Raw genomic sequence first — 24,675 nt, 5'->3', positions numbered from 1 at the left:
CCCTGTCCTTTGTCCTCCCTGTGTGTGTGTATGTGTTCACACACATGTACACTAAATGGTCTCCAGGGAGTTACTGAGGGCTCCCAAGTGATCTCCTACACCATTGCAAGCTCTCTGACTCAGGACCGTGTGTTCCTCTTCCCGAGCACATGCACATGAATGCACACATGTGCACACCCACACACACATTCTCTTCCTCACACACAAATCCACACACGCACATGTGCACAAATACACAGACATAATTCAAGGGAGCAGGGGAAAAACATTCAGGTCTGTTTTGTCTGCCTGGAGAACTTATCTGTTCTAAGCCCTTTCCCTGAGTCCCAACTGCCCTGTTCTCAACTCCTCCACCTCTTTCATAACACCCAGGGACAATGCGACCTGTGTTCCTTTCTTCTCCATTGCATTTTCTCTCTGGACCACTCTTAAAGCCAGAGGAGAATGGAAGCACCTCCCAACAGGTGGTGCTAGATCCTAGAGGAGCATATGATCACTTAGCTCTATCAAGTTGCTTCTCCCTGATGAAGCACCCTCCATCATTTGCTTACAGGTTGCACAGAGTCCAGGAGCTTGGTGAGCTGATAGAAGCGCCTTGAGCAGGATGTGGGATTTTTTCTCTTGCAAGCAATGATACGATCAAGTTCCTTGATGTAGTTCATTCGAAGTTCATCAAAGAATTTTTGATTTTTCAGCCCATCCACTGGAACTGATGTGGGGTGAAGACAGAATAGGGGAGGGGAAGCATGCCCACAAAGGAGCATTAGACAAAGCATCAAGTTTTCTGACCACAAACTTGACCCCCACCCCCATAGGGAGGGAACCATTTACTCAGTTTCCTGTCATTTGAAGTCTGTATGCCTGGGTCCTTCAGCCTGCCAGGAAGTTCTAGACAAAAGGCTAACTGGACACAATTTGAAGGGCATGGAGTAAATAAAATTTACTGAGCCTTTCCCTTTTCTAGTCTTCTCGTCTATACATTTCTTAGGACTGGTGGTTTTACATTGTCACAGTCCAGCTCTGATTTAGACAATTAAAATATACAGTTTTGAGTATCAAATTTGGCTTCTTTTTTCCTTCATGGGGGCTAAGACAGTACTCTGCTTAGAAGAGGCATTAAAGAAAGATTACTTGGCTGTCTAATAAGCCCTATCTGAGTTGCTTACACAGATTTCCTACTATTGGCAGAAGAGGAAATTCTTCCCAGGAGGCAATCCCTTCTCTCTGCAACAAATATAATGTAGTCTTTGCCTGTTTCTGTGGTAGAAGCTATGGAAAAGTTCAGAGACTTGTTACAGCCAGCCACAAAAGCCTTGTTCCAAAGAGAGACTGGAGGTAGCTGGGTATCTAAAAGAGATTGACTTCTAGCAAAGAAAATAGTCTATAGGCATGGAATTCATACCTGGTAGGAAAAAAATAACATAGGATGCTAAGAGAGAGCGGAAGAGGGAGGGTGAATGAAGAAGGGAAATGCCTAGGAGCTGGCTTTTCCTTTATAAATCTTCAATGGAAAAAGTAGCTCCCTTCTGAGCCCCTATGACCCCAGCAGCATTTTTTTTTTTTTGTCTCTCCAGGCACTTACTAATGCTGAACAGCAGCAGGGCCTTCATGCACAAAAATTCCTGGGGGGTGATCTGGAGCCATCCAAATTCTTGAGAGAGGTGCCTCATTCGGACACACTGGCTGTACATCCGGGACTTGTGCATACGGTATCTGTAGAGGAAACAGATGGCGAAAGGAAAGGAGTAAGGGAAGGCTTAACAATAAGCTCAGAGGGAATGTCTTTGGTTTCCCTCCCCTCTACAGGTTCTCTAAGAAGAGCTCATTGTTTCTCTTGCTGGTACTTCACTGACAAGGAACAAGGTTGTTTTTGTCTACCCACCCACCCCAAATCCCGACATCCTCGTAACTACTCATCTTCCCTGGTCAGGATATGGGTTAGCAGATGGAATTTCCCGGTCCCTGTGTCTCTCTGTTTCCTGAGACAGAGACAGGAAAGCCTAACCAAATGAACACAGTGGGCCAGGCACATGGTCTCCCTGACTACAGTTCTAATATCCCACCTACAACCAAAGCCAGAACCTGCCTCCCAGGCATCCTAACACAGAGTATTTCTAGGAGACAAGATTTAGATATCAACCCCTAATGTAAGGACACCAGGATTTCCCAGTGACCACAGTAATTTATCCTGTCAATTCCCCTATCTCTTGGCATAAATTCCATTCCTCTTCCTAGAAATTTTGTCACTTAAAAAAAATCCTGGGAAGGAGATTCCCCACTGTCCCTTCACAAAGTGAGTTCCAATGTTTATCAAATTAGCCAAGTGTTTCCAAATGTCCAACCTAAATGTACCTCGAAGGGGAGCCTGCTCCCTCAAATAATGGTGGTTCATTATCACAGTTTGAGAGTTGTAAACACATGTAAGCTGTTTTTACTATAGTGACTTGTCAAGAGATCATCACATTATCACCTATAAATTAAATAAGGAAGTGGCCAAGGCTTGAACAGTTTCTCAAAGGGAACAACCTCTCTGTTTTATGACTGTCCATGGCAATCGCAGGCCTCTAGGAAGATCCAGCATCTTCTTGCTAGTTGGTTTTCCTGGCTTTCAGCACTTCAGAAATCGTGTGTGTGTGTGTGTGTGAGAGAGAGAGAGAGAGACAGAGAGAGAGAGAAAATGATCTTGTATCTTGTGGAGAAAGGAAAGGTAATTTAACACCCACTTAAGTGGTGAGGAAAAATACCTAGACTTGATGGCTGTGGTTTGATACCTTGGTCCCCAAACCACTAGCCTTCTCCATGGCTAAGCAGGTCTGATACTGGTCGGGTGGAAGCCCAGCACCCTATCTCAGAGAGATCTTGGCTGCCCTGGAGAAAAAGTGAAGGGGAACAGGTGGTAGATTCAATTCAGGCTGGAGACCAGCTAGAAAGAGGAAGTGTTTAAGATAGTATCACAAGTCAACTGACCAAGGCAGTGTTGTTTCAAGGTCTTTCAACCTAGAGAATTTTTGAGTAAGATCTGCTGACCATCAGACATGATCCGGCTCCAGTCTATTGTACTTCCAAATCTCTGTTGATAACACCACAGTCTTTTTACCATTGAAATCATGGTCCTGCTATGGAGGATTGATGTAATACTGCTGCAAGTGCCAAGGACAGAGAAATGTGGGGAAAAGAGAGGAGAAAAAGGGAAAGAGAAGAGAAGGAATTCAGAGGGGAAGGAAACAAGAAGGAGAAAGGACAAAAAGAGTAGGGAGATAGTTAATGGGAAGGAAAGGGAGAAGAGAGTGAAAGGCAGAAGACAAGGGGGCAGGAATGGAATTCAGGAAGAGAGCAGAGGTAAGTTAGAATAAAAGAGAATGGTAACAGAAGAGATACAAGTTGGAAAACACTGAGCACTGTGCTTGGCACATAGTAAGTGTTCAATAAATGACATGTAGGAAGGTGCCATTATAATACTATTCATCATTCTAAGATGGGAAGGCTGAGGTTCAGAGAAGTTAGGCAGTTTATTCAAGGTCATACAGCTGGGGTCTAAGCCCATTACCCTCACAACATGTGTTCTCCACAATGAAGGGAAGAGGAGAGAAGAAAGCAGGGCTAATGACAGGGCTTGTTATGAGAGAGATCAGGAAATGGGTTGGCTCAGAGTCCCTCTCTCAATTTTTGGGCTTCAGTCTCCATATATTAGTATCTTGAGGAGGCTGGCAACAATTAGTGCCTGGTACTGGAGGGTACTTACCTCGCTGGTGGGTGCTAGATATATGGTGCTAGATATAAGTTTGGCCTGTTACAGAGACAGAGATCTTATTGGTATTTAGTAGGCAGGTGCAGGCATGTTAAACATAAACATATTTCAATATACAAGAACATCTTATACAATGAAAAATTATTCCTCTGAAAATGTCACCAGCATCTCTGTTGAGAAACATTGGTTCAGATGTTTCTAGAGCTTTAACATAGTGGTTCCTACAAGAGGAAGGGAGGGCACTGTTGTTTCAGGAGCTCTGGGGCTCAATGGGTCTAGGACCCTGCCCATTTTGGGAGTCCCACGGTGCCTTCAGAAGAGATACATGGGAGTGGGCCAGAAAGCTGAGAAGGAGTGCCACATTACTTACACAGAGGCAGAAAAGGGAATGGGGATTTAGAAAACAAAGATTACCAACTTGCAAAGATTCAAGGGTCTTTGGACTCTGGATGGGGAGGGTGGTGCAGGTGCCCAGCATGTTAATTCAGTCACTGGAGAGCAGCAGAAGGGTATGGGTGAGAGATACACAGGAAGAGGCTTTTAAAGGCCTGCTCCAGAAGATGGCATCATAGGAGATCTGGAAACCATAAAGCAGGTTGTGCCAAAAGCCCAGTGGTTATTCTTAGCTCCTGGCTACCAGGGTTAGCTGGGTTGGAAGAGGGCAGCTGGGGATACTCATTTTCCCCCATATGGCCCTGCTATACTGGAAGGAACCAGTAGCCTGTACATTTTATTTTAAGGCTCTTCTGGGTTAGAGGGCTGGAGGGGAAGGAAGGTCAGTTCCTGCCCTGACCAAAAGGATTTTCTGTGGTGAGATTAGCTCAAGGTCCTTGGGGATACTTTTTTGGCCAGCTCCACTCACAGTGCTATCAGGGGATCTCAAACAGCAGACATAGAGAAGATTAGCACTATTAGGGAAAGAGGATCAGAAAGGTACTTCTTTTTTATTTCTTGCCTATCATGGCCAGGCATTTCACATCTCTTATCTCCCATTTTTGTCATCATAACAAACCATTTAAGAAATTGATTTATATTAACAAATAAGGAAATTGAAGGTCACAGAAGTCACGTCTTGCCCGAAGACAGTGTTGTAGGAAATTACAGAACAGAGATTTTAGTTAAGATAAGTGTAATTCCAAAATCTGAGCCCTAGGCCAAAGTCATGAAGCATAAATAGAGCTGGTGGGCAGGGCAAGGATTAATTAAGCCTGCTTTTAGTTTTTATTTTTATTTATTTATTTACTAATTTAAAAAAATTTATTTTATTTAAATTCAACTAATTAACATATAGTGTATTATTAGTTTCAAAAGTAGAGTTCAGCACTTCATCAGTTGCATATAACACCCAGTGCTCATTACATCAAGTGCTCTTTTTATTTATTTATTTTTTTCTTTTTTAAAATTTCATTTATTTATTTAACAGACAGAGATCACAAGTAGGCAGTGAGGCAGGCAGAGAGAGAAGAGGAAGCAGGCTTCCTGCTGAACAGAGAGCCCGATGCGGGGCTCGATCCCAGGACCCTGGGATCATGACCTGAGCCGAAGGCAGAAGCTTTAACCCACTGAGCCATCCAGGTGCCCCCAAGTGCTGTTTTTAAATGACCATCACCCAGTTGTCCCATCCCCCACCTACCTCCCCTCCAGCAACCCTTAGTTTGTTCCTGTAGTTCCTCTTATGGTTTATCTCCCTCTCTGATTTCATCTTGTTTTATTTTTCCCTTCCTCCCCCTATGATCTTCTGCTTTGTTTATTAAATTCCACATATGAGTGAAATCATATAATAATTGTCTTTCTCTAATTGACTCATTTTGCTTAGCATAATACCCTCCAGTTCCATCTATGCACATATTTGCAAATGGTAAGATTTCACTCTTTTTGATGGCTGAGTAATGTTCCATTGTATATATACGTACCACATCTTCTTTATCCATTCATCTGTCAATAGACATATGGGCTTTTTCTTTTAAGATGTATTAATTTATTTGAGAGAGGGACAGATAGCACAAGTGGGGGGAGGGGCAGAGGGAGGGGGGAACAAGATTCCCTGTTGATCGTGGAGCCCCATGCAGGGCTAGGTATCACAACCCCAAGATCACAACCTGAGCCAAACCAAGAGTTAGATGCTTAACCAACTGAGCCACTAAGGTTTCACTTAAACCTGTTTTTAAAGAGAAGGGAAGTGGCTGGGCCAACGTCACATGGCCAGAGAGTGGTAGAGCTGCTCCTCCCCATCATTTACCCCCATAAGGCAGTATAAGAGCTGAGTTATGCAGACCTACTTTGAATTCTGTCAGTAATATGCCTTCAGTGAGCCACTTTATTTTGTTTATTTTGTTGAGCCTCATTTTCTCCATCCATTAAAAAATATTATCTAAAAAAAGGGGAGATCAGGTTATCATGAGGGCTCAATGAGAAGAGGTATAGGAAGTATCTAATATAGTCCCGGCACAGAAGAACTTCTCAAAGAATGGTGACTGGCAATAGCCGTCAGTGGTGGCAAAGGGACCACAGCAACTTCAGCTTTCACAGCTAGTGTTTTTTTTTTTTTTCAAAGATTTTATTTGTTTATTTGACAGACAGAGATCACAAGTAGACATAGAGGCAGGCAGAGAGAGAGAGAGAGAGAGAGAGAGAGAGAGAGAGGAAGCAGGCTCCCTGCTGAGCAGAGAGCCCAATGCAGGACTCGATCCCAGGACCCTGAGATCATGACCCGAGACGAAGGCAGCGGCTTAACCCACTGAACCACCCAGGCGCCCTCACAGCTAGTCTTTTTGTCAATTCCCTATGTTACTGCTCAATGTGAAGAAGAGGGTCCACGACATGAGGTTGAGATAATCTCCAGGGCAGGTCAGAAGCATGGCCAAAATACTAGGTCTTGGGTGGGAAAGGAATAGCCAGCACCCCCCCCCCCCACTGCTTTCCACAGGTGGCCTTTCAGCAGGGCAAAGCCACATCAGATTGGGAAGGCTGGCTTGAAGCCTCTACTGCCTCACATACAGGTCAAATGGCCTACCCCCCTTTCCCCTGCCACTGTTACTCCCATTACCATCATCACCACCAACCAGGTCTGGCCAGGATGTTATGTTTTATGTGAATTCTGGGCCCATGAACACTTACTCATTGAAGACCAGGTCAGGGGCGAAGTAGAGCATCCTGGAGTTGACATTGGTGAAGGACCGCCAGCCCATGGCAAACACCATAAGCCCCATCCAGGAGTACTGAATGACTGCCATCTGGTCATCCACATGCAAGTTGCGGAAGCCTGAAGACAGGGCAGAGGCAGTGGTCAGACTGAGCACTGATGGGCTGAATGAAGTCCCCACCCTCTACTGGGCTGAGAACCACTGGCTCTTAGGCAGCTCCTGAGGAGACCCAGGGACCATTAATGCTGAGGAGCAGGGGAAAAATATGGTGGTGGGGATAATATTCCTTGCTCACCCTACTTCACTAAGCTACTCAAATGAGATGATGATGGAGGCAAAAAATTGTACTGTCATTTGGAAGAGAATAATCATCTAACACTGGCTGTTTACAATGAATGAACTCTTGTAGAAGTATGTTACTTATATTAACTCACTTAATCTTCACAATGATCCAGTAAAGTAGGTACTATTAGTAAACCCATTCTGTGAATTAGTAAAAGAGAATTAGAGAAAGGTTAAGAAACTTGTCTAAGATCATAAGGCTAATAATTGGCAGACCACATTCCAAAGCCAAGCAGTCTGACTCTAAAGCCTGTGTTTTGATTACTATATGCCTTTCTGAAGATGCGGTGTAATAATCATTTCTCCTAGGTGGACAACACTTTTCACTTGACAAAGATCTTTTCTAGCTATTATCTCATTTGTCCCTTTTAACAACCCTGGGGAATGGATATTATTACATATCAGCATACTTTGTAATGCCTTTGATAGCAACTGCCTTCTCTACACCACCTTCAGGCTCTCTCTTTACTCTGATCCTCCTTCTGGCTCTCACTTCCTAGCCATTATTTTCTATTCAACAAGTAACCTGGCTCTGCTAGTTTCCTACTCCGTCATTCCTGCCCTACTGCCATTATTATGCACAAACAAGTTCCTTATGACCTGTCTCCTTAAACTAATTTCTTGTCACTTGTAATTTAGGTTCTAGTTATTCTGAAATGTTTAGTTTGCTGAACACACCATACTTTCTCATGCCTCTATAGCTCTGCTATCTCTGCACAGGCAGTTGACTTTGGCTAGAATGTATTCCTCTATCCCCAGGCGTTCCATCTGATAAATACCTACTCATCTTTCAAATCTTCAGTGAAAGCTACTTCCTCTGTGAAGGCTTTTCCAACTCACCTAAGCAGAAGAAAAGATTCTTCTTTTACCTTCTTACTGAACTTTGTGTACCTCTACTCAATCACAGCACTCATTACACAGTACTAGAATTTACTTATGTACACATATGTCTCCTCCATGAGACTTGTCGATTCCTGAAGACAGGGACCATCTTTTCTTTCATCTTTTCCTCCCTAGTACATAGCACAGTTCAGATACTTAAGTACACATCTTTGAAATATTAATTTAATATTATATTTATTAATGTGAGAGTAATTAAATGGAATAATGAACCACATTTTTTTCATTTTATAAAATGGGAATTAGATAATCTCCAAATTATCTCCCTTAGTCTCAGAGAAAGAAGGTTCCTAGATGCTACTTCCAGAATACCACAAGGTAGAACAGATGTACCTATATTCTTCTGGAAGTTTTGAGACAGTTGGATGTTTAGAGAATCACCTCAGAGCTGATCTCCTACCAGTACCCTATTTCTCTTTTCCCCAAAAGATCCAGAATTATCTTTGTTTTGCTATACCACATTAAGAATGCTTCCAGGAATATAGATAAAACTTATAGCTTTCTTGTTGATGACCTGACTTAACTCTCAAAATAACCCTAGAGGGTAGACAATGGGACACTTATTTTGCCAACAAAGAATCTGAGGGCCAGACAAGTTAACTGACTTCCCCAAGGTCATACAGTCTATATGTGCTTGAATTGGGACTAGACCCTAGGTGCTGTGATTCTCTACCTCAGTGTTTTTTGCCTTCTACTGCTGAAAGACACAGCTCAAGAACTACCAAGGTCATGAGTGTTTCTTTGCCACAGGCCCAGGTCTGAAGTCTACACTATAGAGACACATTGTTCTGTTTGGTTGGTCCTTGCCAACACAAAAAGCCAATTTCCCTTTTCTTTAAGGTCTCAAGCCTACTAGACAACAAAGACTGTAGAGTCCCCAGATCACCACCACTGCAGCTCAATGGACTGGCTGCAGTCTTAGCTCCCAGGCCTGTGCCTCCCGTCTTCACTGTAGTGACATGTTGACAAACTAGCTGAAGTCTCAGACTCCAGAGTATTTCCAGCCAGAAGTCATTCTGCAACACAGAACTCCTGGTACTAACTCTTCCTAGTAGGACACAAAAAGCAGGGACCAATTATGCAACACATCTTGGGGAAGGGACCTGCGAGCTTGAACCCTGAACCTCTGTAGTGGAAGCAAGGAAAGACTTGGCCGCTTGGTATGTGAATATGAGGGTGGCTAGGTGGAATGAGGATTAAACTATACAAGTCCCAAGGAAGCCATTAATACTGATGCTTTTTTCCTTCCCTGAGATGCCAGAGAACTAAAAAAGAAGAGAAAAACGGGAAAGCTTAGTTTGGCTGTAATAGTAATTATAATAATGCTAATGGTCCTTAGTGAGGCCTGCTTAGCACTCAGTCCTGATTACTGTGTATATATCAGCAACATAGCAGACTAATTTTCCTATAGATCTAATATGACCACAATACTTAACTCTGTTTTTTAATGCCCAGCCTTTGGAGTTGTCTGCTCAGATAGCATGACTATTAAGTAACAGATGACTTGAAGAAAGAGTAGCTCCAGCCTATGGATTTCCTTCAGCATACCTTCACTTAACACCTATTTGCTACTGTGTTACACTATTCTGGAGAAATAGAGAGGAGTCATTGTCAGATTCTGAAACATACCCAACAGGTTAGGAAGCAGAGAAAGTGTTACTGGGATTCTGTTTTCTCAATAAAATTCAGTCAATTATAATTTCTCAGCAATCTGCAATGGAAACCTGTTGTCCCCTATCTAGTCTGGGAGAATATGTTCAAAGAGAGGCCAGTTGGGAAATCTTTACTGCTATAGTACATCTGACAGCTAAAGTCTTCACATAAGATAAAGCATCCTTGGGACCCATGCATGAACTTCTAGGTAAGGCTGGTGGCAGCTTGAATTGATTTTAGTGAAAGCCTCATAATAATGACCTATCCTCTTTCTACATAAGCTCCATGTTACTTACAATTAGCAAGTTAGTGATTGTTCTACCCCCTCTGAAAAAACAGAAGCACATGAAGACACATGATTTGCTCAAGGTCACACAACTAGTGTATAGCTGAGATTCCAAACCAGAAACATCTGATTATAAATGTGCTTATAAACAATCTACTCACCTACTCTCAATTGATAGTTATTATTTATTAATGTCCAGGTACTATTCTAGGTGATTTACATATATCATCACCATCACAGAAAACTGACAACAGAATTTGTGTAGATGCTTAGCACAGTGGCTCACACAAAATAGGAACTCAATCTGTTTAGTGAGCAAGTAACTTGAACTAGTAGATAATTACTGATGATATGAATAACAGTTCTTCTGAATGTGGCAATTGGCTTTCTTTTGAGGATACTATTTTAAATGACCCAGGGTCAAAGATCATCTCCTTGGTTGAGCTAGATGGTGGACTGATACTGACTTGCAGACTTGTTAAGGTAAGGAGAAGGTTTCCCATTCTGGAGGTTGAGCTGAGGAAAGCCAGTGACTCTAGGTCATATAAATTCTGCTATCATGATTTGCACTAGATTGTTGTTAAGACCACCAAATTAGAAATCAGACAATGTAAGCCCCAATTCTGGCTCCATCTGTTAAGTAACCAAATGGAACAAGTTAGTTAACCTCTCTGAGCCTTGTCATTTGAAATGGAAGTAATAACTTCTCTGATTAACAGGACTGCTGTGAGGATTAAGTGGAATCACATCTTCGAAAAGGTTCTCTATCCCATAAATAAGATAATTTAAGTGGTTGGCGACAGGTAGGAAAGATTAAGCTGATTCTCTGTTACGCAAAGGACCTCAAGACATCCGGCCAAATAAGTAATAAGAATACAAACAACTTTCCTTTTTAATTCTTTTTTTTTGCATTTCTTTTCTCCCTTTGTGAACACATTGCATACACAACCAGAGTCCTTAGGTCTTTTTCCCAGTGATCTTATTGGCTAGTCAACCTCGGCTTCTCAAGTGAGGAAGGTGTTAGGATAGTCTGGTGGCTATAACTGGGCCTTGTGAGTTAGAAAGGCAAAACAGAAGCTTGACAGCCAACATGCAATGTCTTTGAAGGCAACGAGATCATATTATGACCCAAATGGACTTGGATGAGGTTTTGGTCCTTCACTATAAATCCCAGGGCTCCAGAACTACAGGGGTATCACACAGACTAGGGGTAGAGTGGAAAGAGGAGGACATTTGGGATTAGGAAGGGAACTGGGCTCGAATTCCAGCCCTGCAACTTTCAGACTGTGTAACTGTAGGCCAAGCACATGACTGCTTAGAGCTTTAATGTTTTTAATCTGTTAATTAGAAAAAAAATCCCTGCTTTATAAGACTATTATGAAGATCAAATCAGGTAATATAAATGAAACTGCTCTGTTCACTATAAATTTCCATCTGAATGGCAGTTATTCTTAGAAGGCAGGTTAATCTTTGACTCCATAACAGGTTTAGGTTGTTGATATTTCAAAATAATCTTTGAGTCATCGAATTTTAGGATTAAGACAACCCTTAAAGAGTTTATGGTTCACTTGTTTCCAAACTGTGCTCCTTGGAGCCCTAAGATTCTGTAAGAGTGACCCGAAGCTTCTCTCAGGGTAGTGAGGGAGAGGCACTGGCTTTAATGTTTTTTAAGAATTAAAGAGTTGGGCTGCTAAAGAAAAGTTGTGAATTCTTGGATAGAGGAGCTCTGAGGCTTCTTCAAGCTCTAATATGCTAATAATCAGACCAGCTCAAATAGCAGATGGCCTAGGGAGAGAGTGATTTCCCTGTCACTGGTGGTAACCAAACAGAAGTTAGACAAACACTTTGTATTTCTTTCATTATCACCTAAGGTTACCTCCTACTACAATTCCCAATGCAGTTTAAAGAACAGTAAGTGTTCCTTGAAGCAAAATTTGACAACCAGCAATTTAGTCCAAACTACTTCTCACACAATATAGACCCAGAACGGGAAGGGTTCACACAATGAGTTACCAGCAGAGCTTAGACTAGAACCTAAGCGTTCTGACTCCCAACTCTTTCCTTCTACCATACTGTATTAGAAGGCTTCCCATGGTATGACTCCTGTGGGTAATACTGAAGACCGAATATCAGTCAAGCTCAAGATTGTCTCTGTGGGTAAGCCTGTGTGTGCGCATGTAGAAGAGTACCTTAAGGTATACAAGGGTATTTCCATGTGATCTGTGATTATGGGGAAATTTGTTGACTATGTCTATAGGTGGAACAGGCAAACATAACCATAATGTGCAGATGTGAGAAACACAGGATACTCTATCATGCTGCTCTTCTCCTTGATTTAGGAGTTTCCTTAGTTTTCTAGTGGGAATTATACCAAGCTCTCCCCTCCATCAGATTATGAGGACTGCATGAGTTAGGACATGGTGCAGGCCCAAAGGAGCAATTCGCTAAATATGATCTCCCTTATCCCATGCCCCCACTTCCCATTTCCTTACCAGGCAAGGCCTTGGCCCACTTGACCACATGTACAAGCTGTCTTTCACCCAATTCATTAAGGCTAGAAAGCAAGGCTGCGAAGGAGTCAGGCTGGTTGTTGTCATGTCCAGCACACACCACACCCGGCTCAATGGCTTCAAGGACATTCAGAAAGATGGGCTGACACTCATAGCCTTCAATATGTGACACTGTCAATTTCTGGGTTGGCTCCTCAGTGGGGCTGGTGGCACTGGAAGCTTCCCCTTCCTCTTGTAGTTTCAGATTACCAAGTTTCTTCAGCTTCCGGGCTATAGGGGAGGAAAGGAAAACTTGAAGTTGCTTTCAATGGCCAAACACACCACTCAGCTACCCCGTTAGAAAAATTGCCCAAGCTAAGAAAATAAGGGATATTCATTCTCCCTGGTCACAGAATCTAAACTCCTTAAGGACAAGTGCTCAGTTTAAACACTGGATGAATGAATGATTTATCATTACAAATCCCTACTAAACCCAAACTTTCATATCTTGCTTTCTCCTCAATCCCATTTTGGGTTTAATAAATGGGAATTTTCTGGTGTAACAGTATTTTCTACTGAACACTATACAGCTTAAGATATTGTCAAACATTATGCCCATAGCCGAACATACACTGTAACACACATACTGATTTTTTTCTTTAACAAATAGAAGATTGAGAAGCTAAAGAGCTGAAATCCCCAATATTATCAAAAGAGTAACAGAATATCCCTGACTGGAAAAATGGGACCCAAACTAAGAGGCAGCCATCAGAAAGGATGATAGAAATAGCTTCTTTTAAAACAACATGAATTCCAAATTTAAACCTTAAGAATCACCCTCCCCCCCATGCTTGCACACACACAATTTAGAGGTGCATGAGCATCCTGATGTTTACTAGCATTTATACTGGCATATGTAGACATAACTGAGGAGGTCATAACATTGAGGCCTAGCATAGGCAGTTGCACTGGGGAGAACCATAAACCATTTTATTTCTAATCCCTTTATATAATCATAAATAAAAATAAACCAAAGAGATAAGTTGATTGCTCAATTTAAATGAATATATACAAAAAAACCTGTCACTGATGTATTTCTGGATCCTATATTAGAAATACTTACCTGGAACTGATTTTCAGCTTTAATTAGAAAAATAAGTCCTGCAAACTCCAGTCATAGTGCAACTTGGTGAGTCAATGCAAGAATGGACCACACATTTAGATCAACAACCAGAATAGAGAAGGAGAAAATGGTGGGGTTGATCATGTAAGAGGAGCACAGAGTACTCAGGGTAAAATAACAGGGGAGACTGGAAAATCAACCCAGAGTGCAAGATGACAGGAGATACGCACACACACATAGTCAACTCCCACCTCCCACCTTCCACCAAAGGCACAGGATGGAAGGTATGGGCCCATCTTCTCCCAGATATAGAGGCCTGGCCCCCAAAATGTCTCGCCATCTGGTGAACCCATGGCTGACATGTGTTCTTGTAGCCAGCTTCACAGACTGGCCGTGCATACTGGGTCTGTTCCTTTGGTACAGTATCTAAAGGTAGACCCCATCTTTCTCAACATTAGCAGTTTCTGGCCTTGAGCTCAGAAGCTGACAGACCATGTAGTCCCCCATTCCAACCTGAAAGAGGGCTAGTTACATCTCTGTCCTCTAGAGGAGATGTAACTAGCCCTCTGCCTGAGGGAACTAAGAAAAATGAGGGTGACTTTTTTTTCAGGGTCTTCTATATGCCTCAGTCTATGAACACATTACATCATTTAATTCCACAATGATTTTAGGAGATTAGGAATATTTCCTATCCCTATTTTACAAGTGAATAAATTTAGGAAACACGGCTATCAAGAAATGGAATCCTAGGGTGCCTGGGTGGCTCATCAGTTAAACATCTGCCTTCAGCTCAGGTCATGATCCCAGGGTCCTAGGATTGACCCCGCACTGGCGCCATCCCAGGGTCCAGGGATCGAAACCCGCATTGGGCTCCCTGCTCAGCAACGTGTCTGCTTCTCCTTCTGCCTCTGCTTGCCACTTGCCCTGCTTGTGTTTTCTCTTGCTCTCTGTCAAACAAACAAACAAATAAATATTTTTTTTAAAGAAAGAAAACCCAATAATCTGAACCTGGTCTGCTGACTACAAAAGCTATGCTCTTTCTACTACATCATGTTGCCTCTCAAGTTCTCTGAAGCCCTGAATCTTACTTCTAGCCAAACAGCAGAGTTGAGGAGTGGGGATGAAGTTACATCCCCCCTGATTTCCATTCTCACCCTTAACTCCAAACTTCAGTAACTGCATCAAATCAGAAGACAAGAGGCAGGAAACTATGAAAATCCTCTAGTCATATGCCCAAAGTAGAAACAGGTTTGGAGCACTATAGTGGTCTAAAAATTCAAAGCATGACAGAGTAGGAAGGGTCTTTAGAAATTGTCTCAGCCAAAGCTCACAGATTCAATATACCTTCAGGGTAAACATAGATAATGCAAAGATGTGTGCATGTGTGCATGTGCATGTGCATGTGTAGGAGAATGGGATGAACTCTGGTAACCTGGAGTAAATGACTACCTGCCATCCTGCCCTTGCCATGCACATGCATGTGCACATTCACATACATACAACCCTAGAAAGCATTCATGTAATATTTAAAAGATTTTCCTGGAAGTCATCTGTATTCCAAAGTTAAATTCAGTCCTTAGCTACCATTTTGGCACTTCTGACATTAATCCAACCTTTCAATTCGAAGTTGGGGAGGTTGAAGCCAGAAAGAGTGAGGTCACCCAGTGGTAGAGCTAAGACTAAAACCAGGGCTTTTATTTCTAATCCAGGGTTCCCTGTGTCACATTGGTTCTCTTTTTGACTAGTTCTTTTCTACTCTATCACAGTACTTACCTCTCTGAGCTCCTTCTAGATATGCACTATCCAAAACAGTAGCTACTAGCCACATGGAGCTACTTAAACTGAAATTAGTTAAAATTAAAGAAAATGAAAATATAATTCCTTAGTCTCACTAGCCACATTTCAAGTGTTCAATAATACAGACACAGGACATTTCCATCATCTCAGAAAGTTCTATGGAATAATGCTGTGAATCTAGACTGTTCTCTGGGGCAGCTGTCTCATTTGTCATACCCTACTCATGCTATTGATAAAGAAGAAAAGAATCTAAATAAATTTTATACAGATGAATCCTTGGACTTTTCTAAAAGGAACAGGGACAAAGCAATTGGTGCTGGTGCAATCAGTGAAGTACACTCTGTCACCTCAACTCTCCCACCAGTGACTCAGATCTCAATAGGGTGATGACTCGTGGACCTAAGCAAACTCATTAGAGGCAAGATCAATATGTGCAGAGACTGTGGGGAGAGTCCATCAACATGAAATAATTCCCATTTTCTGCATAGTGCTAATGAGAACTTGCTGGTATTTTCACATCCTCCTCCTCTAGACTTAAATGGTATCGGTTTGAGGAAAAGCAGCTGCATTCCCACTTGCATCTAGGACTTGGGTAATGTGCTGTCCCTGCAGCCACAGTGGCCCGAGCTGCACCAGGTGTTCTGGCCTCTCTGCCTGAAGAGGGTGACTGTACTGGACGTAATTGAAATCAGACTCCATTCTTTCTGCCAGGGGATCCTCTGTTCTCTTTCTGCAGCAGAGGCCAGAATGTTGCTAGACGACTTGGAATGCTGGACAATGAGGCTTGCTAGTCTCAGCTGTAACTCAATGCCCAAGGCCTTGTTTTCTTCCATGAAGAAAACACCCCTCCTTCCTCCTGCACCTGAGCCCCAGAGTCAGCTCTAACTCTTTCATGTGAGGTACAGGCCTGCCAGCTCCTGTCATAGGAGAGATCTTTTAGTTTACTTTAATTGAGAAGCCAGGAGAAAAGGGATAGTAAAAGTGGATAATCTAATAATGTTTGAGTTGCTTTGCATCTCTCTCCTGTCTTTCAGTCTCAGATCAGTGACAACAAAAGGCCACTGGCAAGTTGCTTCCTTGTTCCTACCAGCTATTTAGGGGATTGAAGCACCTGACATGATGTCTGGATCCTGATGCCTGGATACTATGGAGAGTTCACTTTTCAGCCTGGTAGCATTAGACCCTTGCAAGGGCTGTCTCTAGAGCACCAGAGACAGATTTTTCAATTTAGGTTCCAAGGTGCATCCCCAAGGAGAGGTAGATGTGATTTATGTGCCGCTTCTACAGCCACTGTGATCTTTAGGTACTGTTCCAGCCTCACTCCTTGCCACCTCAAGACAAGGGCTTCCTCATCCATAGGCAAGGAAAAGGCAAAGTGAGGTGAAGTTCCCAAAGTTTTAGAAAACTTGCTTCACTCTCTCTAAGGTCAAGAATATTTCTCCTCTCCATACAACACAATAACATTTGGAGCACAAAATAATCACTTTCTGTGGTAGGTGGACTTTTGAGATGGTACCCAGGAGTCCTAATCCCTGGCTGCTCACACATCTTCTTCCAGTTATTTAGTCAAACACCTGTGGTTGTGAAAGTGTTGGATAGATGTAATTAAGGTCATAATTCAATGGAGTTTTAAGGTTGGTAATCCTCGCTGGACCTGGCCTAATCAGATGAACCTTTAAAAGGGACTGGGATCTTTCTGGAAAGACATTTGTGGAGTCAGGGGGGTTCAACATAAGGAAGATTCTCTGTTGCTGGCTTTGAAGGTGGAGGGAACAACACACCAAGGAAGGAGAACAGCCTCTAAGAGCTGAGAGCATCCTCTGCATGGCAGCCAGAAAGGAAATGGGAGCCTTAATCCTACAACTGCAAGGAACTGAATCCTGACATAATCACATGAACTTGGATGAGAACCCTGAGCTCCAGATTAAAATGCAGGCTGGCCAATACCTTGATTTCATATTTGTGAAACACTGAGCTAAGAAACCAGTCAGGCTGTGTCAGATTTTGATGTACAGAACTGTGAACTGATAAATAGGTACTATTGGAAGTTGCTAAGTTTGTGGTAATTTGTTATGCAGCCATAAAAAACTACTACACTTCCCTTACAGGAGTGTGGTACAGGGCAAGATGATAGACTTCAGAGTCAGATGATCTTGAGTTCAAATCCCAGCTCTGTCAATTACTAGCTTAGCAAATTTGAACTCCTTGATCTTTCATCTTTTCTGAGATTCAGCTTCCTCACTTGTAAAGTGGGGGTACCACTACCTGGCTCTTAGGACATTTATGAGAACTAAATGAGGGAATGTCCAGCATATAATGAGCCCTCTAAAATGACACCTTCACTCTTCAACCATTTCTAAAGAGTAGGGAGTGAATGGTTTGCAGGTGCCCTAACTCAGGCATGGGGAAGAAGGAAGTGCAGGATTAAGAGAACCAGATATAGCAGAGAAGGGAAGGGATAACACATTAGAAAATGAAAAACAACAAAGGAGTTTCTTCTGCACATAACTGCCTATAAAACTGAAGTCAGATCTTAAGGGTAATTCTAAATGCTAAGTAAACATCAAAGTATGTTTGGTGCAAGGCTACAAATTCTTTGTGAAACCAGACTCGGCCATACTTCTTTCTCTCCGTGTATTTGAGTATGTGTGTATGCAGTGGCTTGTATATTACAGTGATTACCTAAATAAAGGGGTCATGAATTCATATATCTTCACTAGTCAGGCAGATATGTAAATGAATAAAATAGCCTAGTGCACAAAAATAAGGTAGGCTGGGGAAAGTGAAAAGTACTTGATGCCTGGCCTAGGGGCAGTCTGTGTCAATTTTCTGAACAAAGACTGTGCTAGGCAAACAATTTTGTAAGTGAATAGTGGCCTGGGGAAAACCAGTTTGTGGCCTCTGGCTTACATCATGCCAGCCATCTTTTCATCCACTAGGATTACAGTCAGGGGATCTCACTGTACAACTTTAGGCTTAGAAGGTCAGATGAACACTGGATTAGGATTCAGGGGGAGCTCACTATAGAACCTCGGGAATACCCTTTTCCTTCTTTTGCACTTGCTTTTCTCCTATATGTATAAAAGGCAAAGAATTTGGAGCCAGACCATCTGTTGTAAGCCTGGCTCTATGCTTATTAGCTGTGTGACTTTGGACAAGACCTGGCCTCTCTGTACCCAAATCTCCTCATCTGTAAAGTGGGGGATATTATTAATACCTAAATAATAAAGTTTTTAATGAGGAATATATAGTTATAGTGGTGGCACCTGGGAGTAGAGAGCCGATTCTACATCCCCAGAAAGTCTCTCCAAGATTGAAGCATGATGAAAAAATACACTAAACATAAGGAGGCTCAACACAATGATGACATCAAAATTCTACAGTGTTATTTACAATAAAGGGCTTTTTATTACTGTGGTGGTTAATTCAGAGTCTTATGGGATATGTGACCTTGGACATATCCCTTGACTTCTCCTGCACCTCAGTTTTCTCATTTATATATTGGCTCCAATGTGACCTGACTACTGCATAGGATTATTATTAGTAGGAAATGAAATGATCTCAGTGAAAGTGCTCTGAACCTGGTAAAATTGTATTCCAGTGGGCAGGCTATGACATCTTCCAATAATGGATCTTTAGTTAGAAAGCATTCTGGAAAATGGCTTAGGGTGGCAATCTATAAGAAATATTGCCTTCCACCTTGGGCATCTGGTCTCAAGCCAAAGGCTGAGGGCCAAACTGACAGTTTTCAGACTCCTAAGATAATAATAGGATCATCCGACAGAGCTGTTGTAATTTTCCAGAAGAGAAAGCATGCTAAGACAAAGGTGCTTAGAACAGAGCAAATTCCGTTAGTCAATAAATTATGCCTTTTACTTTTGCTAGCTGCTGGGCCCCACATGGCTCTGCTTCACCCCCTTTATCTTATGCAGGTAAACAACTTTCTGAATAAGGTAACTGATGAAACATACAGAGTTTCCAGGGGGACTGAAATCATTTAGGAGATAGAGTTATAAGAGCCCCAGACATCAAATCTACTACAACAGTAGAGCCTTGAGAGGTCTACAAGTTCCATTAAGGGACACTGAGAGGAGGTAAAGTGGGCCTGTGGATATGATTTCTTCTTTCAAAGCAGAACAGCAGTGCTTTATTCCATATCTACATTTGGGACTGTTTGTCAGATTTTGTTAGACGAAAAGGCTACATTGCCAAGAAAATACTTGAAGGCCCCAGTTCTTGTCTATCCCTTCCTCTCCCATTCATATCATTCCATGTTTAAAAGGTAAGTAGACTGAAGGTCAAAGGTGTTTTGCCCCCATCACATAGTTAGATAGTAGCAGATCACAAAATAGACCCAGGTATCCTGACTTCTTGGGTGGTAATCTTTCCATTTCATCTGGTTGAATAGTATGTTAATGGGGAGGAGGGTCATTTGGAGAGGAGTGGGGAAGAAACAGAACAAGGACAAGAGGCAGGGAACAGAGCTAGTCATAGGAAAGCACGGAATTAAAGATTAGTAAGGGGTGTATCCAAATATAAGTGTACACTAAAAAGTGTAGGCCAAATTTTCTCAGGCAAGAAGGCTCCTTGGTCCTCTCCCCCATGTCTCCATTCTCCTCCCAGTCCCAATTCTGATTCAGAGAAATAGTCTGCAAAAAGGAGTATCAAATTTTATCTTTCAAGGTTTATTTTGGATTATTTAGTCTAATGGTTTTTAGTTCATGGAGGAGTAAACGTAATTAATAATAGAATGATATGCAATGCTGCATAGACTTGCCAAAGCACAGGATCTGGCAGAAACTATTTCCAAGTCTTTTTCTCACGAGTGAGCCAGAAGAAAGGGAGTCGCTGTCCAGATGCCATCCTGGGTGAGGGGCACAGAGTCATTCCCAAAAATCTGCTCATGTGAAATTATAGAGCCTAGAAATGCTTTTGCATACCAGGCTTTTCCACTGGAAAAAGTAACTACATGAATTTAGAGCATACATGCTTTTACAATTACATTTAAACTGACATTAAAAACAAATGTGAAACAGTCCAGGCTGAACAGGTCAGCATGACCTGGAAAGCAAATGAGAGGAGGGAAAAAAAAAAAAAGAAAAGAAAGAAAGAAAAAGAGAAAAGTAAAAAAAGACCCAAAGTTAACAGCATTAATTCAATTGTCAGTCTGTTGTAAATAAGAAAATACCATTGATATATTAATGATTTTATAAGGCAAAATACACTAGCAGAAATATGCAACGTTCAAACAAACTGAAAGCAGTTAAAAAATAAACTACATTAGCCTTTCAGTCCACATTAGGGAACCTCTCCTTGGACTGGAGATTAAAATTCTGTCCAAAGGAGTGGGAAATTCCCCTCCCTCCTAAAGTCCTTCCTTGGCTTTTCTCCAGAATGTTGCTGAGTCAGGGGAAGGAGAAAAGGAGGGGGAGGGAGGGAGAAAGGAGGTGGGGAGGAAGAGGGAGAAAGGAGAGAGAGGGATTGAGAGAGGAGGGAGGGAGAGAGGATGGAGGAAGGCAAAGGAGAGAGGGAGGCATTGAGAGACGAGAGAATGAGAGAGAGAGAGAGAGAGAGAGAGAGAGAGAGTGTGTGTGTATGTGTGTGTGTGTGTGTGTGTGTGTGTAGGTGGAGACTGGAGAAGGAAAAGGGTGGAAAATACAAGCCCCAGGCAAGGCAGAAAGAATGCTCTCACTCGGGACGCCTGGGTGGCTCAGGTGGTTGGACGACTGCCTTCGGCTCAGGTCATGATCCCAGAGTCCTGGGATCGAGTCCCACATCGGCCTCTCAGTTCCACGGGGAGTCTGCTTCTCTCTCTGACCTTCTCCTCGCTCATGCTCTGTCTCACTTTCTCTCTCTCAAATAAATAAATAAATAAATAAATATTAAAAAAAAAAAAAGAATGCTCTCACTCTCATGTTTGTCTGCCCCTAGTCTCACAGACTCCACATCCACCAGAAGGAAACTTCTTCCAGTATGGAGCTTTGAGGGCAGAGACAGAATAGCAGGACATTACAAACTCTAAGTGCCTCTTCTCTTAGAATAATGTAAAGTTTGACACTGGCTTGAGAAAAGAACAAAACCTCACACCTGATGAAGAGGCAAGTGGATGGTGTGAATGAGTACTGGGGTTATTGTGGGGACACTAAGGCTAGAAGTAAGGGGTTGAGTCTGATCCACTTTTGTCCTTCATCCGAAGTTCAGTAGGAAATAAGAGAAGGGAGCACTGGTTTTTAGGTTTTTCCTTCCTCCCTCTTCATGAAAGGGTTAAGAGTATGTGCTTCTGAAAACAGAATCACCTTGACTTTGGGAATAAGGAGAAAATAACTGACTCTAGTTCCCTGATCTGTTTAGAGAGAGGGGCCAGCTGGCTTCTTAAGGCTGCTCCTGCAGAAGAAGCAGAAATCTGGTCCTTGTTTACTAAACTTACGTGGATCAGCTACTGCCTTCATCTCTGTGATGGGGCCTGAGGTTAAAATAAAAGTGCTTGGCAGTGGTCCAGCAGAACAGAGGTGAGGGGAAACTCATGATCTGAATAATGACCAAGTAAAAATGGCCACAGGAGCCTCAGGTAGGCACAGTGGCTTCTTGTTCTAGGTAGCACCTTGAGTCTCCACAGCAAAGCTTCTTCCTGGCAGCATGCTCTGGAAAGCAAACAACGAAACCAGAGCTTCACTGCGTCCATCCACCTGAGTGCTATCACATACAATCAAGAATAATCAAAAAGCACTCTGCTAATGCCAAGTCATATTACAGAAATCAACAATCCTGATACTACTACATGACTGGTAATTGATACTACTTCTAGAGCTAGTCCTCACAACATCCTGTCAGGTAGGGAAATGATCAGACCCATTTCAGGGAGTCATTAACCAAGAAAGTAACCCCCAGACCCAAAACTGGAATCTGAACTGATGAGCAAACATCTGAGGCCTTAAACTCTAGATTCCAGGTGTTTCCAAGTTATCCACTAGAACCCTCTAGAACCCTCATTCTGGAATGTAGCAGGTCAGCCTTTCTTCAGTGTCTGGTTGTTTTGAGATGCTTGAAACTGCCAACCCGGAATTTTTCTAATATGAAAATAGAGAGACACTGTTGAATGTAGCAACCTAAAAGTGGGCTTGCATGTAGAAGTCCCCATAATCAGTTGCCTGAGCAAGGTCCTCTGATTTTAGCGGCAGCATGCAAAATTGGGGCAAGGGAGTGGCTGCCATTTTAGTCTGGGGTTCTTTTCTCTTTTCCTACTGACCTGTTAAGTCAGGCAAGGGGGGGAAATGGAAAATTCTTTACTTATATTTGTTTTCTCCCCCCTTCCTTTTCTGCCTTAATGACACATATACTAAGAAGCCTATATATGTGTTTGTGTGTGCCTCTTTGTGCACAGTGGGCAATAATTAGTCAGTGGGGGTGGAGGATCTGGAGGAAAAGAAGGAGGCAGAATTTAACAGCCTCATTATAGCTACTCAGAGCCCAACAAAGCCTCCCTATTTGGTCTTCTGAATTTCTTGCAGCAGCCAAACAATCCCATAATATTAAAAGCATTATTACTCAGCTTGGAGATGGGAATGCTTCAAAATTAATGTTTCTGTGCCTAACAGCTCACTAATCAAAGCTTCTATGCCTCATTTTCCACCCTGGGGAGAGTCCTCAGTCTCTTTCAGTTTCATTGTGGCCAACATGACACACCACCCTGTGCAGGCCTGGGCTGGTGACCTTTTTATCTTGGTCAAGATCCAGATTTTCTTCTTAGTTCTAAATTCCAGTCCAAGTTTTCTGCAGGTGATTTCTTCAGGATTTGTGCTTACAGTTTTTAATTGCTGACTGCTAGAAGGCTGAAATGTCCCTCAACAATCAATTTTCACTTCAGCCACAGAACCATTAGTCCAAGCAGTGGAAAGAAACTCATTTCTAATGTCTGGCTTAAGAGATCTAAAAAGTGTACGTAGCCAGGATTTACTAAGTCGAGGAAAGTGGAACTTTATTTTTAAAAAGGTGACCCAGGATAGTGATGCCATTTTATTTACTTCCTAGATACCTGTTGTCATGGAAACATTATCAATAAAAGACAATCTGAAGGCTCTACTGCTTTCTGGGTGGCCATGTACTTTTCCCCTTAGTTCTACTTCATACAAACATGATCCTAAAAGATGGGCAAAATTCTCTAAAAAAGCATCTTGATCAGGTAAATTGTCTATGTATAAGTTCAGTTCAATAAGAACATATTTTAAATGCTTTTGTGATAAGGACTACATCCTACAATTCATAAAAGCAGGTGGCTATCTTTTTAAATCAAAAGTTAAATATTTCCAAATAAGCAGTTATGTTATTTCAAATAATTTGTTTCTGAATTGTTATATTTAGAAAATACTTGTCTTTGTATATATGACCTATTATGTTCTGTGTACTCTTAGCTTTCTGCCTACTGCCTTAGAAAAATATTGCCTATGACATCATTTTACTCTCTCAAGAGCAACTGAGGGATTTTAGAGCACTTACAGCAAAAAGTAAACAACAATAAAATCTTTCTGCTCCTATTACACTTTAAAAACTCAAGGTTTTTAAGTGGAAATTTTACAAGTAAGATACTCATTCAAGTACCAGATATGGGGTATCATTAATTTTGATGACTTGAAAAAATTATTTGCTTCTACCATAGTTATCTAAAGGCAAAGACTCAAAGACAGACTACAACATATATGTGCTGTCCCAAATAATTTGGTTTGAAGGAATTGTGAGACAGTCTCTGGTTCTCCGCATGCAAGTTTGCTTGAGAACTATAATTAGAGAGAAGCATACCCTTTTCCATCCAAAGTGTCACAAAATTTGTATGCAAGCAACTGGAGTATGGTGATCTAGACCAGGAAGAACAGATTTCAGGAGTTGATTCAAAGGTGATACAGAGACCAGAGAACCAAGGAACCAGTACTAAAAGCTACATCATAATAGCAGTGGTGACTGGGAGCACACAGGCCGATTCTCATCCAAAACAGCACTAGAGGGTACAGTGATATATTTTGTGTGTCCACTATGTACCAGTTTCTTTACAAACTTACAGTTCTGTAAGGAAGATTTTATTATTCCCATAGTATAGTTGGAGAAACTTAGGCTCAATATCTAATGATTTGTCCAAGGTCATTAAGATAGTAAGTGGCAGAGCCAGGACTAGAAATGACACCTGTCTGTATCTGAGTGCCTTA

General features: G+C 42.0%; 1 protein-coding gene across 2 annotated transcripts in view; it reads right to left on the bottom strand.

Moving 5' to 3' along the window:
* The window catches only part of AR (androgen receptor), a 206,626-nt gene that overhangs the window by 6,739 nt on the left and 175,212 nt on the right, over positions 1-24,675 (bottom strand). For both annotated transcript variants that reach the window (XM_032329947.1, XM_032329948.1), the window contains 4 exons: positions 12,565-12,852; positions 6,866-7,010; positions 1,583-1,713; positions 552-709 (listed from right to left, as the gene is read on the bottom strand). In XM_032329947.1, coding sequence (XP_032185838.1) covers positions 552-709; positions 1,583-1,713; positions 6,866-7,010; positions 12,565-12,852 — 722 coding nt within the window. The remainder of the gene's footprint in view (positions 1-551; positions 710-1,582; positions 1,714-6,865; positions 7,011-12,564; positions 12,853-24,675) is intronic.

The sequence above is a fragment of the Mustela erminea genome, chromosome X (assembly GCF_009829155.1).
Source record: "Mustela erminea isolate mMusErm1 chromosome X, mMusErm1.Pri, whole genome shotgun sequence".
NCBI lineage: Eukaryota > Metazoa > Chordata > Mammalia > Carnivora > Mustelidae > Mustela > Mustela erminea.
The sequence above is the reverse complement of the archived record's forward strand: the minus strand, read 5'-3'. Positions and strand labels throughout refer to the sequence as shown.